The sequence below is a fragment of the Rhopilema esculentum genome, chromosome 15, assembly GCF_057945365.1.
Source record: "Rhopilema esculentum isolate cy_ngs chromosome 15, ASM5794536v1, whole genome shotgun sequence".
Taxonomy (NCBI): domain Eukaryota; kingdom Metazoa; phylum Cnidaria; class Scyphozoa; order Rhizostomeae; family Rhizostomatidae; genus Rhopilema; species Rhopilema esculentum.
Genome location: NC_142829.1, coordinates 5,870,937 through 5,889,769, shown reverse-complemented (window position 1 = coordinate 5,889,769; position 18,833 = coordinate 5,870,937). Strand labels below are relative to the sequence as shown.

At 35.8% G+C, this 18,833-nt stretch overlaps 1 protein-coding gene across 1 annotated transcript in view; it reads right to left on the bottom strand.

Annotated features, from left to right (window-relative positions):
* Positions 1–16,880, bottom strand: part of LOC135685682 (uncharacterized) — a 32,905-nt gene extending 16,025 nt beyond the window's left edge. Inside the window, exons 1-4 of the mRNA XM_065201684.2 lie at positions 15,785–16,880; positions 14,885–15,139; positions 6,152–6,566; positions 723–1,321 (exon numbers count right to left, since the gene is read on the bottom strand). Coding sequence (XP_065057756.2) covers positions 723–1,321; positions 6,152–6,566; positions 14,885–15,139; positions 15,785–15,805 — 1,290 coding nt within the window. The 5' untranslated portion in view covers positions 15,806–16,880. The remainder of the gene's footprint in view (positions 1–722; positions 1,322–6,151; positions 6,567–14,884; positions 15,140–15,784) is intronic.
* Between the last annotated feature and the right edge of the window lie 1,953 nt (positions 16,881–18,833).

Here is an 18,833-nt window from a genome sequence, read left to right as displayed (position 1 = left end):
ACTATCAAGCGACGCGGCTGCTTTTTTGGAACAGGAGGTAAACGTGACATGATGACAAAAGGTGGAGAAGGGGTGAAGGGGGTGGAGGGGATGGAGGGGGTGGAGGGGATGGAGGGGGTGGAGGGGATGGAGGGGGTGGAGGGGAAGAGATTTAGATTAATAGTTTTAGATAAACGTAGCGAAAAAATGACATCTTGTAATTTCAATATAGGAAAATATTGAGGCTCAGGAAATAAAAGAAAGCATATCTGAATTGCAAGACAACAAAATTATAAAAATTTCATCTTTTAGTTTTCTTGAAGGAAGGATATCACAGCCACAGAATTTATATTTTCAAGAACATATAATTGAACTACAGTTTTAATATCTTTATGTATTTAACATGAACTGATACGTTTAAAATGCATATTTTGGTGACCTGTGCGTGACATCAAAGAATTCACCCCTCTACCAGATAAAAGCCAATTATCAGGTGTACTCCCAGGTTAATGCGAAAAAGCACAAATATTTCCATTAGAATGATGCTGTGGGGGCGCTTGCAACCTGCCCCTTCCACATTCCTAGCAGCAGCTATTAAAGGGAGAACAAAGAAATCCAGAAGATAGCGAATAGCGGGGCGGATATAAAGAGAAGAGAAATGGCGAGAAGCATGGAAGAAAAAGAAGGCAAGGTCATTGACACACTTGATTAAGAATCATCATGGCAACAAGTTATATCATTACCTTTATCATCTTTTCTTTATCAACTCCTTCGCCAGCTATTATGCCGTTTTTCATTTCTCTGAAAAAAGCTTCGTCTAATATTGTGCCTGTTTTGCCATTTTTCACGAGTTCCGAAGGAGGGGCTTCATCACTGTCTTCCCTCTTCACAGACCTGGTCCTTCTCATCTCCATCTCCTCTTCATTTGCTGCCATTTCGTCTGAAAAGAATTTTGAATCTCCAAACATTGCAAGTTTGTAATCGTCATCTTCATCAGGCGATGCACTTTCAGCTTCCATGGAACTCCGTTCGAAATCGTTGTCCAGCTCATCTACTTTGCTATACTCAATCTCCTCTTTGATGCCCTTTGAATTCCCAGGATCATTTTTGTTTTCTATTTTCACATGGATGACGTTTCTGTCCGGATTACTATCAACCGGTGGAGCAATTATTCTATACGTAGGATTGCGCCCGGGTTTCAATTCTTCTTTAGGTGACATTTGAAGAATATTTCTCGATTCAGGTATCGAGTTCTCTTTCTCTACCCTTGTCTTTTTGGCATCATTTGTCGCTTTGGTTTTGCTTTGCTTCCTTTTCCTGGGTCGTCCTTTGAACTGTGGGACTGGAACAAGAAAAGGTTTTCGATTAAACCGATCACTCAAAGAAAGACATTATAACATTCTGACAACTGCATTTAGATAAGACGATAGAGGAAACAATCAATATGTACTTAATCGTGGTTTTAATGAAGGGACACATTGTAATCGTGTTCTCCATAATCAGCGATAAACATGTGATAAACATTGTTGTAGTGCTATGATACGAGCAAGAGGGCCCTCTAAAAAATTGCCAAAAACAATTGCAAAAGGTAGAAACGGGCTTCGTTTCGACATTTACAAGCACCCCTAGCTTAAAAACCCTGAACCTAAGCAAAACAATTTCGACAGGGCTACATCACACTGTACGATGTCTCGCTGAAACAATTCGTAGTCCCTGACGTTGGTATTTTAATAGACTTGACTGTACCAGTGCGGTTGTCAGTATTAACGGATTCCTATACAGAACCCAATTTCTATGCTTTCATTCACAAAACAGAATCTCCAAAATGTCAAGTTGAAGTTCCTGCATAAATTTTAATTAAAATTTTGGATTCATTTACCATGTTAGTTATCAATTAAAGAAGATCAAAATATTTAGTTCTTGCAACCATAATTTGCAGGATGAAATTATCAAAGAAGAAGGCGAAACAATACAGTGAGCTAAATCAAGAATTAAATTCTTATTTCAATTCAAATATTTTCACGCAAAACGATTGTCAATGTGAGTCTGCATTCTTAATATCCCATTCAGCATCCATCTGGCTAATCTTGGACACGTGTCCTTTTGTCATTAGTTACCAGTTCCCCATCAGGCCACAGACCACAAGAGAAGAAATTTACTCGCCGTTCCGGGGGATGTGTATGGGCTTGTTTGTAGGCTGATTTACAAGGTCAATTTCCCCCTATCTCATATAAAAATATCTCAAACATTTTGTTCATACTTTCAACACAAGACAAAGAGATTTTTATCGCTTATGAAATCATCTCTGAAAAAATGGACCAAACAAATTGAAAACCGTGAACAATTTTTTTGCGGTACAGAATTTGAAATGGCTTTGAAAAAAGCAAACATTTTACAACATACTAAAAGCTTTTTCGTCTGACACTCCTCAGAGCATAAAACGTCAGAATAAGGGTCCGCAAGAACACGATGAAAAATATATACCCAGTTGTGGATCGAAATATAATACCCAATTATTTCGATCCACAATTATATATATTTTTCATCGTGTTCTTTCCTCGTGTTGAAAAATGGAGTGGGGTTGAGGCGGGGGAGGGGCTGTGGCACCTACCCATCAGCTTTGTCCCTGCTCTCTTGTCTATTCGAGACTAAATCTTCTTTTCAACTTCGTCCAAGGAAAGAGAAAGATGAAAGGGCCTGAATCATCCTAAATGACAAAGAACTCAGGCCATGGAGGCCGAGGCACTGTGACCCCTTTGTTGCTTCCTTTGTGAAGATAGTTAACATTTACCAGTTTGGTGCCGTTTTATTAAAACGGCTTATCAGGATTGGTAATCAGAAATATCTGATAACTCAGCAAATATGCAGGAACAGCAAAAATCATATATATATCATAAAAAAACAAGATTCCTTATCAGATTTGTAACAACGTTTTCAATCGAACAATAACAGCCACTTGCAAAATCTGATCCTCTAATCTCTGGAGAATATCATTTATAAGACAGATAAAGTCTGTTTTTCTTTAATGCTTGCAAAAACAAAGCTTTTCGAGCAATAATATACAACTTCTTTTAGAAAATGATTTCGAGCACCTGTAGATCTCCCATGTTACTTTCGTGTACAGTGTTAGCTTAATACTAAAAATCTTCAGCTTAAATGCTTTATCTCACTTCTTATTCGTTATGAATTCAAAAGTACCTTCAGAAACCGTTTATTAGAAACCGAACCTTGTGAAGATAAAAAAATCAGGAAACCATAATACCTGCAACTGCTCGAAAATGAATATTTGAAAATAGGATGGAAATTATTTTTAAGGTACCTGTAAAGAGCCTATTTCTGGTTCAATTGACATAGACAATGCCATGTTATTCTACGTTGTTGTTTGCTATTTTTGCTTTGAAAAATTTGCTTTTTTGCATTTGGCATAAAAGTGACATTTTACGAAAATTTTCATACTACAATCAGCAAAAAATTTAAAAAAACTCCGCACTTGTCCCGAGTATAGTTTTTTAACAAAAATGCTTATATACTTGATAAATTGAAGTCTATCTCAAGAATCCTCCGATAGAAATCATCAATTAAACAAGATTGTGATGAATACATTTTTTGCTTTCTAGACGTGAGAATACTATTAACGTCATATGACATGTTTAGAGGGCAAAGTAGCTATCTATCAAAACAAACTGTGGGGCAAGTTAGGCCCTCCACTGAAAGCAAGGTTTAACATAACCGTACAAAACAATGCCAAACTAACAAAAACTAGAAGCCTGTTACAGATTACTATTTACTCATTTCAGTTGTTTTCCACCTGCCGGCAAAGCAAAAGGGAGTGGCCATCCCTTTCCCCAATTGCCAAAATATTGGGAATCCGCGAATAGCTAAAATCATTAATAAATAAATGCAATGCCAATGGTTTATCATATTTCAAGCTACCGTGCAATAAGGGGCGCTTTTGAGCTTTACTTAAGACGAATTGAATGCACTTTTATACTGCATATTGCATCAAAAACCCTTAACATCTCATTTTTCCAACGCCTGAACGAATGTGCCAAACAACTCTGCACCTTAAATCTCTCTCTTTTGAAAACTCAAGACCAACAAAGAAATTAGTTATTCACAAATTTGACAAATTTGCCGGGAGCGTTATTGAAAAATCGTTCATACTTGCTTACGTGAGCGAGATTCATTTATAGCTAATCCAGCAAAAGCAAAAAGCAAGAAAATTTTCTTTAATTTCTTTAGGATTTCCTTTGCGACAAAAACCATAATATGCGAACATAGCATGCAGTAGCCTAGCCCAAGACGCCAATACTGGGGGAGTAATAATGACGTTCTCCAAACGTGCATATTGTGATTTCAAATCCTTCTTGAGAATGTTTAAATCAAAGGGTAAATTGTTCTTCTTCCCAACTTCCACGACTGGGGGGGGGGGGGGAGGACTGATTGTAGACAAAATTTTGCCCCGGTAGAATTTTTAAGGACCGCGCCTATTGGAACGACTGTATTCCTTATGACAATATAATCAATAATGCGGAGTTCTGCTAGAATCCAACTAAACCTACACTAAACCTCCTGATATTTTCGTCATCGCATTTACAGGGAACATTTTAGCGAACAATTGCAGGCAATCAACTCCCTCAGAACCCTCCGTTGGCTACGTCACTGCTTTTGGCTATTCAGAAAGCTTTAAAATAAACCTAATGTACCCGGGTCAGTGTACCCAAAACTATTGCCTGCTGAGCAGAAAATTTTAAATTACACTCATTAATTTAGAAAATTTGCTATAAACGTGCACTGGACATTTTAAAAAAAGGACTTTAATACTCGAAGCAATACTGTGAACAGAAAAGTGAGTAATGAAACAAACATCTGAAATTTTGTGATTGGCATAAAACGTCAGACGAAAGCAATATATATTCTTCTTAAAGTCTCATGAATTCTTCTCAATCAACTTCAAAGCTCTCTCACCTTCCGTAAAAAATTATAATATACAGCAAATCCTTTTTTCCCAGCACCAAAGTAATGGAAAAGTGATATTGAACTTTAAAGACATTAAGATTAATAAAAATCTTAGGAAATAATGAGTGGTGCTCAATGTCGACTGTTATTCTTTACAAAAAAAGAGCAAGGCTCAACAAATTATCGAGGACGGATAAGACCAACGTCTCCTTTCAGCTCTAAGCCTCGAAGCCACTAGAATTGTTTTTCATCCCAAGAGCACACCAAGTGTGAGATAAACCTTTGAATACCAACTCTTGAATATCAATCAAGTGACAACATCTACCTGACATACATCAATCAAGTGGCAACATCTAATATTTTTTGGCAAAATAGATTCCTTCTACAAACTTTTCTTAATTCCGCTTTTCGTTTGAATTAGTGGGTTCCTGCCTTTATTTTGAAAAAAATTCATAAAATACAGCCGGTACTACAATATCCTTTAGTTATGCGTGGATCAAATTTACAAATTGTAGAATTATATACAAATTATGTCTGAGAAGTATTTTTGGTCATGTTCAATTTGCAACCTGGTAATTTGATATCTGAAAGAACGAAGGTAAAAATAGCAGCCCGCGTGTTCGATCCACAAAAACTGCAGCACCTGGACAGGAGTTGATGAACAAACATCATTCAAGTAGGAAAGTATCAGACACGCAAACCGGATCTCTCGCAAGTGTGTGACGGCAGATAAACTGTCGGGCAAGCCGAGTGGTGAACTGGGGTCTGATTACGAGGCACCTATGAAAAGTCTTTAAAGGTTACCCTGGTGGAATTTGATTTTCTTTTCAAATTTTGTTTGACTTCGAGTAAAGATAAAGGCCTCCTTCTTTTCAATGCCTTCTCGAAAAAAAGCCCCCTCTATTGAAAGGGAAATTATAATCAGAAAATAATTTAAAAAAAACAGATTTTGAGGGTGTCATTATTTAGCTATTAACTGTAGGGAACAGTTCTTTCAAAAGGCTTTCCCAGAATAGTACCTTTTTTATTTTTAACGACCATAAGTTGTTCAGAGTAATACAGTACCAGTATCAGTGAACTTTCAAAGTTGTTGGAGCTAATTATTTATAACCAGCTTTCAAGGTGAACAATCGTACGTCTCGGCAATGCCACCCCTGAAATCGAACAGGATTTAAGTTTTAAGTATTGAGAGGTATAACTGAAGAACACTCACTTCGAATATCTTCAGCTAAAGAAAATCTTTCAATGTTGGGGTGTTGGAACTTGAAGCGATTAAAGAGTATCCTCGTTTTTGGGCAATCGACCTCGATTGCACCTCTAGCAAGCATCACGTTCCTCGGCAGTTTGCAGCCAGTAGCCAAAAGCTTCATTGACGCCCTGTATCTGCAATATGCTGGAAAACTCAACACTTTCACTGGAGTTCGAACCCCTTGCGTTTTACAATTATCCGTCACTTTGCAACAGCAATTAACCGATGAACACAACTCATTGTGCTGGTTTATGTACTGATTAGCCAGTTTAACGCCGTCATAAGCGCAAGAACCAAATGGAACCCGGCTGTTGTACTCCCACGATGGAACTTGCTCACAATAAACAGACACAAAGCGATCGGCTTCCATTAGTTCATCCTGCAAATTTAATGAAATCTCAATATTATATTGCTCTATATATTTTTGATGTCTTATCTACAAGATAATTTTGCAAATTTAGAACCGTATCTTCTTTATACCACGTCACAGCTTCAACTAGAATAAATGTTGTGCAATATGTTCACAAGAAGAACATATTTATGATAGCAAGATTTTGGACAGCGAATTAGCTATAAAATTTGCGAAAAAAGTAGGAGGTGTTGGAAAAAAGATGTTATTGAGCAAGAAGTAGACAAAGCCTAATTCCGTAGGATACATGCATTTTTAACAAGGCTCAAGAAAAGCACTCAGTTCTAAAACATTCTGTTTCTTAAAGCTTTCTTTAATGTCAAGGCCTGAAAGCTACTTCTTCAGAAACATAGCAACTTAATGTAAAATAACATACTACAGAACACCTAATCAGCCGTATTGAGTTCTTCACTATCGTCTTACCTTACCGTCTAGAATCACACCCATCCCATCTATAACAGAATCATTTTAAACCAGTTACTCAAGGTTGAAAGTGATCAGTACTGTAATTTGTTAACTTTTTATCATCTAAGGGATTTTTTACTTATACGCGACTTTTGACGCTTGCAGAGTCACGGTGTCTTGCGCATGCGCAATGACGTCACCGAAAAAAGCCCTAGTGACATTGAATGTTGTTAAACTACGTTGTTGTATTGTTGCTTAGACCTCCATTAAAAAGAGTTCATCCACTAATTTTCAATCTGCCAGCGAATTTTAAGAAAAAGCACTGATTGCAACATTTTTACGGATAATTGTGAATTGAAGGCGAAATTTCAGGCAAAGAAAAGCTTGATGAGTGCACTCACTACTATTACAACTGAATTGGTTGCTAGAATACTTTTAAAAAATGAATATAGGCAAAAATGTTAGAAGTTTTCCCGGCAATGTGCATGATTGTTTTCCAGCTCTTGTAACCCACAACAAGGATAAGTGGTTTGGCTGACAACTGAGACGACACTGCAAAGCCACTGCTTTCTCGCCGCGAATGGTTTTCTCGGGCTAAATCTGAAAATATTTGACCTATTCGAAACAGCATTGAAATCAAATCGGCCTTGGCAAAACTGATATATGTCATCATGTGAGATATTCGCTTTAGGTGTATTAATGGTTTCAAGAACAGCTGAACATTGTGTCAGAAGGATTATGCTTAAGCTTGGAAACAAAACAGATTTCGCATTCAATACATGGAGAACTCTTTCAGATTTATTGACATGCAGTCAGTGAAGCCTGAAATGCTTATAAATCTGAGTAAACCAGCTTGGAAAGATAGAAAAATTCCTTAAAATGAAGATGGGGAAGCAAAACATGCACATGATCACAACATCTTTCGAATTCTTCTGCTACCCAATATGGCCATAAGATCAGAATACAGTATTTACCCAATCTCAATTTAATCTACACATATATCATTAAAAATATGACTACTCAGCGAAAAACGCGTCCTTTGATACTTTGGGTCACATTTCGTCAGGAATGAGCCCCTACTTCCTAAAGAAGGGTGTTGTGACTGAAAATGCCTTAGATAAATGGGGGGCTGCAGCACCTGCTTTTTGCAACCCCTGAACAACTGCCTAAATTAAAAGGCGAATTTCTGTCATAAATTGAATATTTTTTTATTAAACATGCGGATTCAAAAGCATAAACCGGGTCTTAATTACAAAATGATTTCTTAAATTGAATTGGTTTATAATTGTTGCCATGGTATTTGCTATTGTTTATAGTAGCCTTAAAAAGGATGACCCAACCAAGAAAGCTTCATTTGCGATGTATATCCCGGTTAATTCTAAAAAGCTAGAAAGTAAAATCGTTCGTTAGGTCATGGCGAGTCTCATTTCGAGAACAAAGAAGAATAAAATGTTTTGAATAGTAATTGCAACATCTTATGTTCTATGAACATCTGTTTCAAAAATAATGCAATAATTTTAAAATGTTATATCTTTACATGGTCTTTTATTGTAACACAAATTAATAATTAAATCTAATGTAATTCAACTTCTAATTGTTATTTCATAATTTTATGAAGTTATTGAAATTTTGAGCATCATTAATATTTTAGTTTTACAAATAATAGGACATAAAATGACAAAGACTTTGTTAGAGCTGTATTTAACATATAAAAATGAATATTTCGTGGTGATTGGACAAAACAAGATTGTACACAACCAGCTTTCTTGTCGGTTAGTCTTAACCCACCATGATACCTGACACCAAGGGTGGTAATAAAATCCAATCAAATACGAAATAAGCGCTTTGCTGAACTCACATTAAAAAAACTTGAGTATGCAGCCAGAAAATACTTGCCCACGAAACCGAACATAAACTGAGTATATAGCCTGCCCAAGGAAAACGTTTGTCTTACTGCATAATCTATACCGATGGTGTATTGTCATTTTAAAATTCTAGACAAATTTTGTTGCAACTGTTTGTTTTTATATTTCTTTAGGCCCATGAACAATAGAAACTGGTCCAGTTAAAATTTAGGCAACGAGGTTCACAACACTCGAATCGTCAACTTCTGTACTCGTTCTCTCTTTTCGTGTTTCTTTTCAGACAAATTTTTTTTTGAAATTGTAGTCATGTACGTAGCAAAGCTTATCAAGGATTGGCTTGCCCGATATAAGAGATAACAACACAATCAAAAAGTCTCGCAAGAATGAAATAAAACTGTACTGATTTAACCTTGAGCGCCTTCGGAATAAAAACAAGGCCCTAAAGATTTGAATACAGAACATGAAATTTCGTTATAAAAATCTACAAGAACACTTTGAAAATTGGATTTCTTTCAAAGTCGGATATATGATTGTGAAAGGTGAAAATCATTGGTAGGGTCTGCCGGGGTAAAACGGATAGTTTCGAGACAATGCTAATCTTCGAAAGCACAAAATGAGGATGACGTCAAGCTTAAAACTTTGCAAAAATAACATCCGAAACATATCAAAATCGATGCTTGGCATAAACTTTCCATTACTTATTACTCAGAAAACTCGCATTAAAATATATTTTGCTAGCAAAATGTGGCTAAATTACGGTTTTAGAGGTAATTCATGTACCAAAAATATTTGCACGTCCGGCAATTATAAACCAACCAGCCACAACGTATAAAAGGGCTAAAAACAACCATTGCAAGTAAGAGAAAATTTATCTATTGATGTTTTAAAGTTGTAATGAAACGATGTTTGAACTCTGCTACTAATGAGAAACCATTATCAAATGGCCGTGCCAATGACGTCATTGCGACTTCGGGGTTACTTACTTTTCAACGCAGTGGCAATATGTTATCTTGTATATCTAAATAACAGAAAAAGTTAAAACAATATTCTAAATATTAATCAATACTCTTTTGATGTGCTATCTGCTCGAAACTGAGATAGATTCATTGAACGGTGGAGCACCTTAGCAACAAATCTGGATTGCAAAACTGCAGTTCAACAATTCTTGGCTGTTCAAACACGAAATATCCTCAATATTCCTATTCTCGCATGTGCGCGGAAACATTAAATTATTGGTGTGCAGAATTAGCTAAATTTGAAGATGTAAATCTCAGCACACATAAATTTAGCAAAAGGAAGATCATTTCACCTTTTCATAAACACATTAATCAACCCAACCAGTTATTAAGCTTTGAATAATTCATAAGAAATTATGAAAATAATTCTTTTGATAAGCGCGTAGACAATTAGCTCCTTATACAGAGAAAGTTGGATGAGAAAAGTGACTTTATTCGTTTAATTTGAGTGTCAAATCAACATTGTGTGAAGTTTGCACGAATATTGGCCGTAAGTTAGCAGATGGTGGTGAAATTTTGGTTGAAGAAATGCAATATTTATCATTGGTACAAGGAAAAGCTGTTCATTCGAATAGCAGGAAGCGTCAGAATTTCAGAAAACCTACCAGAAACCACTGAATCTACACATTTGCATGGTGGAAACATTACAGTGAATTGGCCCTTGGATATTAAATACTATCTGACAATTTTTCTTTATTTTGTTCATAATTGAAAGATCTTCTCTTGGCTCAGAATAGGAAAACAAGAACTCTTGCTTGCCAAAATTGAAATAAAGGCCACAGACGTTGAAGATTAAAATTTAATCTGATAAAAAATATCATTGTAGCTTTCATTCCTGTTTGTTAAATTACAGTAATTTCGGCAGAATACCAGTAATTTGGCGATTCTTAACAAATATACACTCATTTTTACAAGAATATTATTCATAAGAATATTCGGGCTCAGAATCGTTCGATTTCAATAAATATTATAAGAATATTGCTCAGCCTCAGATCACATTATTGTCTCATTTTTCAGCAATTGAGTGTTTTGGAATGTTCACAACAGCGACTCACATGACTGACATATCTCATTTTTCAAAAATAGTGGTTTCTATTCTAGGCTGGGCGATGTTCCCCTGAAACCTTATCAGATTTGAAAAAATAGGAATACTTATATTTATTTATACATAGGAATAATATATGCGGACTCGAAATGAAAATTCATCAAGAATATCGAGGCTGGGAAAAATTTATGGCATTTTTATAAAAAAGAGTTCATATTTATTGTGTCGTGGCTACTGTCATTTTGTATTACTGAACTGTGCTAAGTGCAACGATCTGGGACCATCATAATCAACACGTCACCTGCTACCATGATTTTTTAATAAAAATATCCTTAGAATAAAATTATAGGAAAATGACTTTGACAATATTTCACAACCAAGCAACCAAATCATAGAGTCAGGGTGAAGTCATAAAAAACCATAAAATCACAATTATTTGCGATAAAAGTTTTAGCGTCAAATCAAAATCACTCGAAAATTTCAGCAGAGATAAATCGATGAAAGTTCGCCATTGAACAATTATGTTTGTAACTCCTGGAAACATTGCAAACGAAACTTATTGTGGACTGTGAGCGGCTTTTAGAACAGGAACACAAGAAATACACGTGCATTTAATCCCAAGTGCATAGCTAGCACCTCTAAGTTCTCACATAGCATGTTAAATAAAGGGCATTGTAGTTGACAACTCACGAAACACGATTTAATCACATACAGGATTGTTTCGGCTTGTCTCGATGGAGGGTTTCACACGAGAAGCACGCACTAAGCAATCCGCTACACGACCCCCTGAAAGCAAATCCAATAAAAACATGCAACTTAATTGAACGATTAGCAACTCGGAACCAGGGGGTTGCCCATGCATCGTATACGGTTGCCAAAGTCGCATTTTGAAATTTGGTCGCAACAGAAATTCGCTGCGAAGAAATACAGCGATATTTCCAGCGAGTAAATTTTATCGCGTAATCTCCTGAAGCATTTCCCTGGCGAATTTTTTTAATCCAAGCATGATTTAATTAACCTATAATAATGGCTTTCGTAAAACGCTATCCCAATCCGAGTACCGACAACCCGAGGGTTTAACTGATATTTCCCGGCAAACAGCAACGCGAAAACGCTTTAACATTTTCACCCTTTAACCACTCCAATAAACAGCAAACAAAGGCTAGAAAGAGGAAATTTATAGAATGAAATATCTCAACAAATCAGCTGATCATCAGATGATAATATCCAGATCAACAGTCTCAGAACACCTTCAACTTTTTCTGAGGGGTGCCGTGCTATGAAAAGAATAATAAAGCAAAAATACTGTTTTTCAGCATTGATAAATGACACCCCTCCAAGCTTTACATCCCCTGGTTTTCCTGGCCAAATTTTGATTTGATTTAGCTTTATGTATAGGATGATATGTTCACTATATCTTTTAGTTTTTTAAATATTTTCAACAAAAGAATAACATAAAGTTAATAGTCAACGAAGAACAACCTGCTTTTTGTGCTGTCTCGGATATCCGAAGAGCGATGTTAACAGGTCCATACAATAACTTTATTCAGGATTAGCGAGCGAGAGGATTCAGCGAGAGGATTCAGGAAAATAATTTTTCTTGCCAAAATTTTCAAAGGCTGGAAAAATCTCTAGATTTTCATTGTACACTGATGTGCTACATAGAAAATTACAAAAAAGGTTTGCATTGATGTTTCAAAGATGCAAGAGCATGTACAGGATTTCCAGATGTCTGAAACCTGAAACAACAAAACACGACTGAAGTACATAGGGAACGTTTTTGCAGATACTTTTTAGCTACCAGCATTGTTTTTCAGTATTACCAAGATAAAAAAAGAACTTATTTTATCTTGGTATAATTATACGTCTATTTCACCCTCTTCATCCAAAGAAATTTGAGTTTTCAATCGGCCGAACCAATGCTTCTACGTGCTAATTTTAATTCCCTCAATTATTTCATTTTAATGTTCCAGTGGTTTGAACTTGGACGTCTCAAGTTTCGATGGTATTGCGAGCTGTAGGCCTAAACGCCCAATTAATTTTACTCAATGGGTTATTAAAATGACATAAAAAACTTCCTTTCATTAGGGTTAATGATATTGCCCACTCTTCAGTTCAGTTTATTGAAGTGACATTGAATTTTTTTATGTTTGTAACTTTTATGATTGCATTCCTGGAGATTTTACATTGAAGAAAGAAAAAAATAACATAAAATTTGCATTTCTTCATTGACCAGAAATTCTCCTCACCACCGAAATATTTCAACTTCACACTGAAATTTACACCGAAAATTAAAATAGGCCTGAAATTTTTTCACCGAAAATAAATCCATCAAGAATTTCGTCAACAGAATTTTTTGTTCTCAATGCAAGATCTTTGTTTAAAAGAAAGAAAGCCTTTATTCCTATTTCATTTCGGCGCAAATCAGAAGGCTGTGGGGGAGGGGGCAATGCAAAAACGTATAGGCCAGGCTTTTTTACTGTAAGAAAACGCCCTTTTAACAAATCACAAAGAATACTTTTAACAAATCACAAAATTTTTCATCGAATTTAGACGACATACAGAATCGATCCTCCCGAGAAACATTATTTGAAACATTCTTTGTCATTATAAAATAACTCTGCTTGGGTTGTCTGTACGATCAGTTTTTCTAACAGGATATTTTAATGGAGTAGGAGAGGGCAGTTTCATCTAGTTTGTCCAAGGGGCAATGTGTCCAAACAATAAATAAGCAATTTATTGTCGTTTTTGACGCCATGTGTTAACGGGTGAAGTCAGCATGTTATCATATTCAAATGCAAATAAATCCTGTACACAAAGGAATAAAATTCACCCAACCACATGAAGTTATCAAAAATAATTTCACTGACAAATTATACTCTGATGCAACCTGTTGTGTATAAACAAGTAAAAAATTAAGACTTCTGAAGCAAATCGTATACTAAAAAGTCGGTTATGCTGTTCAGCCAATATGGAGTATTAAAATCTCAGCGAAACGGCGAACTGGGCGTAGATAATCTAAATAGGACAAATAAATTACAAAGATTCCTCGCCCGCTGGAGAAAACCTGAAGCCAACATCCGCCACGAATCAAATAATTTCGATCTTCGGAAGCGCTAAAATTCGGATAAAATCTGATAACAAAGCCCATTTCAAATTTTATTCACATAATCTTACGAGCGATAAAAATTACTAATCTCTGGTTATCAGGTTTGAACCACTAAATTAAGTCATATGCTTTCTATAAGATTTACGGAGCGCGATCTGAAGGTGTCAAATTCTCGCAGAAGTGAAAGGTATATTGAATCACGGCCTTAGTTCGGCCGACAAATAGCTATAAAACCAGAGCGAATACTGCTTTCTAACTGCGTATCGATAATTTTTTTACTTGCTCCTTTTTATATCTTATTTAAGTCACAGAAAACTAAAAGGAAAACAAATTTAGCTGAATGAATGAACGCAGGGGAACCTGTCAGTCCGAAGATGTTTCCCGCAGTTATACATCAACAAAAATGAAACAAACCATAGGACGCGATTAAACCAAATTAAGTTAAACAAGAACTCTAATCTTCTTTATGTTTACGGTATTATATCGAAAAATGTAAACCGAATTTTAATCGTGGAGTTGGCATACAAGTCTAAATATAAAAAATCATATAGAGATAAAATAAATACCAAAACAAATGTTAAAAAATATTTTAAAAGGATACAAGCATTCTACTCAAACACGAATCATTCTTTTCGGGGATTTTATCCATATTTTGGCTAGAAATTCGTAAAATTGGTTAAGTTACGCATTCGTGAAATTTGTGGTTTTCCAAACTATCCTTTGTCTTCCAAAACTAAGGCACTACCCCCCGGTTATCTTGTTGCATTGGTCTGGTATTTCAATTGAGCCCTTTTCTGAGGCTACAATAGGAAATTTGTTTTTAAAAGCGAAAAGCAATTTAACCATACCTCGCCATGCTCACAAAGTCTTCCCGAATTTGTGTCTTCTGGTCTAAAATATAATTTCGCAGCTGCTAATTTTCTGCCATCTTTCAAATTCACCCAAATTAGTTGAAATTCAGCAATGCATATTGGCTGTTGCGGGTCTTTCCTCATGAAATAAAATTCTCCAAGCTTATAGCTTCTCCTCACACCATCAACAATCACAGAAAATTCTTTAAAATAAATGTTTGACCCATGCTGTCCAAGTTCTTTCCCTACAAACTGAAATATAAAATATAAATATTTTTATCAGTGGTGTTTGTGATTGTATTTTTAATAGCAGAGTCAACTTTGAAAACGAAAACAGGAATTTACTTGAATTTATTTATATACGTTTGAGCTAGGATGAAAAAGTTTTGCAATGCTGGCTGTGTTTCACACAATAATACACATGCATGTTTAATTAGGCTCGGAGTTGACAATACTTTGACAAATAGAGCACGCACTATTAAAACAACTAGGTTTGGGAATAAAATACAAGAACAGAATTTGTAGAATCAACACGAAACTGAAAAATATTTTTGTCGATTTTAAACAGATATTTTCGCTTTCGAAGGTGATAACACAATACGATATATTGTTGTGCGTATGTGCGAGTGAATTGATTTCCTTCATGAACAATGGTCATTATAAATCAGCAATATTTTTCAAAATCACGAAAACTGTACGTGTTAGTGATGGGAAAATAACGCAGGTTCTCAAAGAAAAAAGAATAGGAATTAGTTTCAGTGCAATACTTCTGCTACTAGAATATATAAATAACACAACGCTTAAATTGTATAGTGCTTTATATCATGCATATTTTAAATGAAATTACTTCTATGAGTAAAAATTCTTTAAAAATATAGACAAGCTTTGAAAATTTACCTCGACGACTGAACAATCCATATTTGAAGGCTTTTAATGCGCAGATCAACAATTTTTAAGACGCATTCCAACGTTTGAGAATCTGTATCACTGATCAACAGTTTTCAAACCGATTTCAACACCGAAGCCATCCGCCAGATTACATCAATCACGTGACTACATTTATGGGTCAAATATTCCATTAAACACAGTATTTATCGGCAAATTGTAAATAAAGCCAAGCAGAACAAACTCAGCTAGTTCATAGAACATTCATTTAAAAATGAAAGAATAATGGCATCCGTCTATGTCTTGCGAGAAACAACCAAATGATATCTGAAACCGTATAAAGTTTACTTACCCCCGTACAACTAGCAATTATAGAATGTTTAATCACGTGACATATTGAATAACGGCAATTTTCGTAAGGAACGGAACTGATGATTTCGCTTGGAAAGTTTAACTAGATCTAATTCAAAAAATGCTGCATTTGTCTCTGTAATCCACCTAAGATCATTAACGGCCTATGAATCGAGCAATTATTTCATGAACAATTTCGTCGAAATTTGTATTCATTTTTTGGTTGAAAAATAGATTCCTTACCTGTCATGTATGTATACATGCGATTTACCCCCGTGAAAAGAAGATAACGGCAAGCACTCAACCGGTGCTGTGGCGTCGATCAACAAACCTAAAAGAAGCATGTCAATGAGTAACAAAACAAAAGGGAAATATCAATACAAAATATGTTAATCTTGTAATAGGACGCCTCCATCCGCCATCAAATGCGTGCGTTTCCCATTCAAACATCTCCTGGGGCGCATTAAGTACAATTTATTATCAAAGTTAAATTTCGTGTCAAGTAATTTTAGCTCAAAATCTCCCAGGTTCTTATTTGTTGCCTCATTTTATCGGCCTGTTTCATTTATGTCGAAATTTCTTTCACTTTCATAAAGTTTTTGGCAACTTCAAACGGAGTTTCTTAGAATAATAATTCATGTAAACACTCTGAACTGACATTGTGTACAGCTGAGGGCATTTCAATAGTTAAGACTTCAGTAACTCGCTTCGCAATCTATAGATTTCCTACAAAAACAAATAAATCATGAAAGACGAGGCAAAATTTTGATCACAAAGATAAAATTCGCGACTCTGGGTTTGGTTTTGCATTATTGTCAGTTGACAAAGGCTTGGCATGACTTTGAGGAAAAAACCAAAATGCTCTCATTGACGGGGGTCACACCTGCTGAAGCTTATTAATAAAAACAAAATGTGTGTTTTTGGAAAGCGAGTTCTAAAATTCCACGTAGCTGCAGGGGGGACGACCGGCTATGCCCCCCAAATGAAAATTTTGACAACAACTTGCCCCCCTGGCTACACCTTTTCAAAAGCTGGCATAATTATAATTCCGTGAGCTTGATTTAGTCTAAATATATATGTTTGTTATATCTGCTCTTTTGTTTTAAGCCTGCCTCCCTCATTTACGGTTCTGGCTCGAATTTGCCCACCCTGGCCGACATCTACAGCTACGTGGTTGTTATTACAACTCCCTTCCGCGATAAAGAATTCAAATAAATTTTTTTCATGACTGGCTCAATTGACATTCTGAACGGCGACGCTGATTTTTACTTTGCCATCAACTTCGGCCTAAAGCAAAATGACCCACTGAAAGTGAAAACTACTGAAAATGTTGAGTAGAATTTTTTTATTCAAGGTACTTGCATGCCGGATTAGGTACCTTTACAAAACAAATTTTTTCCGACATCGTCTTAAAATGCCGCTTATCGTCTGCAAAAGGCAGAATTTGGTCAAGTTCGTTACTCTGTTCCCTAACTAAATATTTCATGGGATTATTGCCAAGCTTAGCTCACCTAATATTACGAGCCTCCATGATTAAAGATATTATGGCCATCGGCGATTTAAATAATCATTTCCCCTTAACCCTATCAAGACTGGGGGGGCCCATTCAGCGCCGATGATGAGAGCAATGGAGGACGCATCGCCCCCCTACAAGGCTGTTTGACGGAAAATCTGAATGCTTGCCAGAAAATTTTAGGACTGTCAACACGTCACATCGCAACGACTGGCTGATGATCTTCTATGCTTTTCATATTTTATTATTAGAAATTTTGCTTTTAATCGATTATTTTATTTTGCATTCTGAATTACATTGTCTTAACGTTTCACTTCAGCAAGAAGGCAAAAACACCTTGAGGAAATATATCTGCATCAAAAATATAACAAAATGGGTTGTACAGTAGGCCACTAGACCTATACCTTGCAAATGGGAAGTATTATGATCTTCGCTCCCTTATATATTACTGCTGGTGTAGGCCCTGGGTCCATTCAGCCCCCCCCCCCCACTAAATTAACTGAGCATTGCTCCATATTGGAAAACTCAACTTGCACAAAGCTTTTTGACTTTTAGTTTGTATCTATATGAAGTGTGAAATTGTGTAAAGAATTAAAAATAAGTTAAATTGGGGGGAATTTGGCTGTTTATTTTTCACAGTGGTCAAGGTCAAAGTTTAAGGAACCTTTTGATGCACTTAATTCGGGTTCATCCCATAGCCATTTATGGAATTCTTGTTACTTCTTATATTTGTATGGTCTTTTTTTCTTTGTACAAAATTTCAGACATGTGTCATATGACTTTGGTTATGACGTCATTTTCAAGAAATAACTAAAATAACTGAAATAATTAGTTAGTAGCGTTTCTGCATAGGATTTTGAACAACAAAATGGATAAAATTTTATCATTACGCTGTGGACATCTGGCCCGGGAATTTAAGACCCATAAGGTATAAAATCTGATGTCGTTGAACAGATTGCCTTCTTAGTATATTGAGAAATGCTCTACTTGAGCTGCTTGTGTCACTGTTCAGAAAAACAAGATATTTAGTCCGTCAGCCCGCCATATAGTGTAGTGGAATTAGATATAAAAACGGTTTAACCCGGATAAAAATAATATAAAGCTGTAGTTTGATACAGATGTTCTATACTAAGTTGGAAATGACCAGAAAAAAAGCCTCATCAATTGGACATTGGGAATTCCTTATTTGGGCAAATA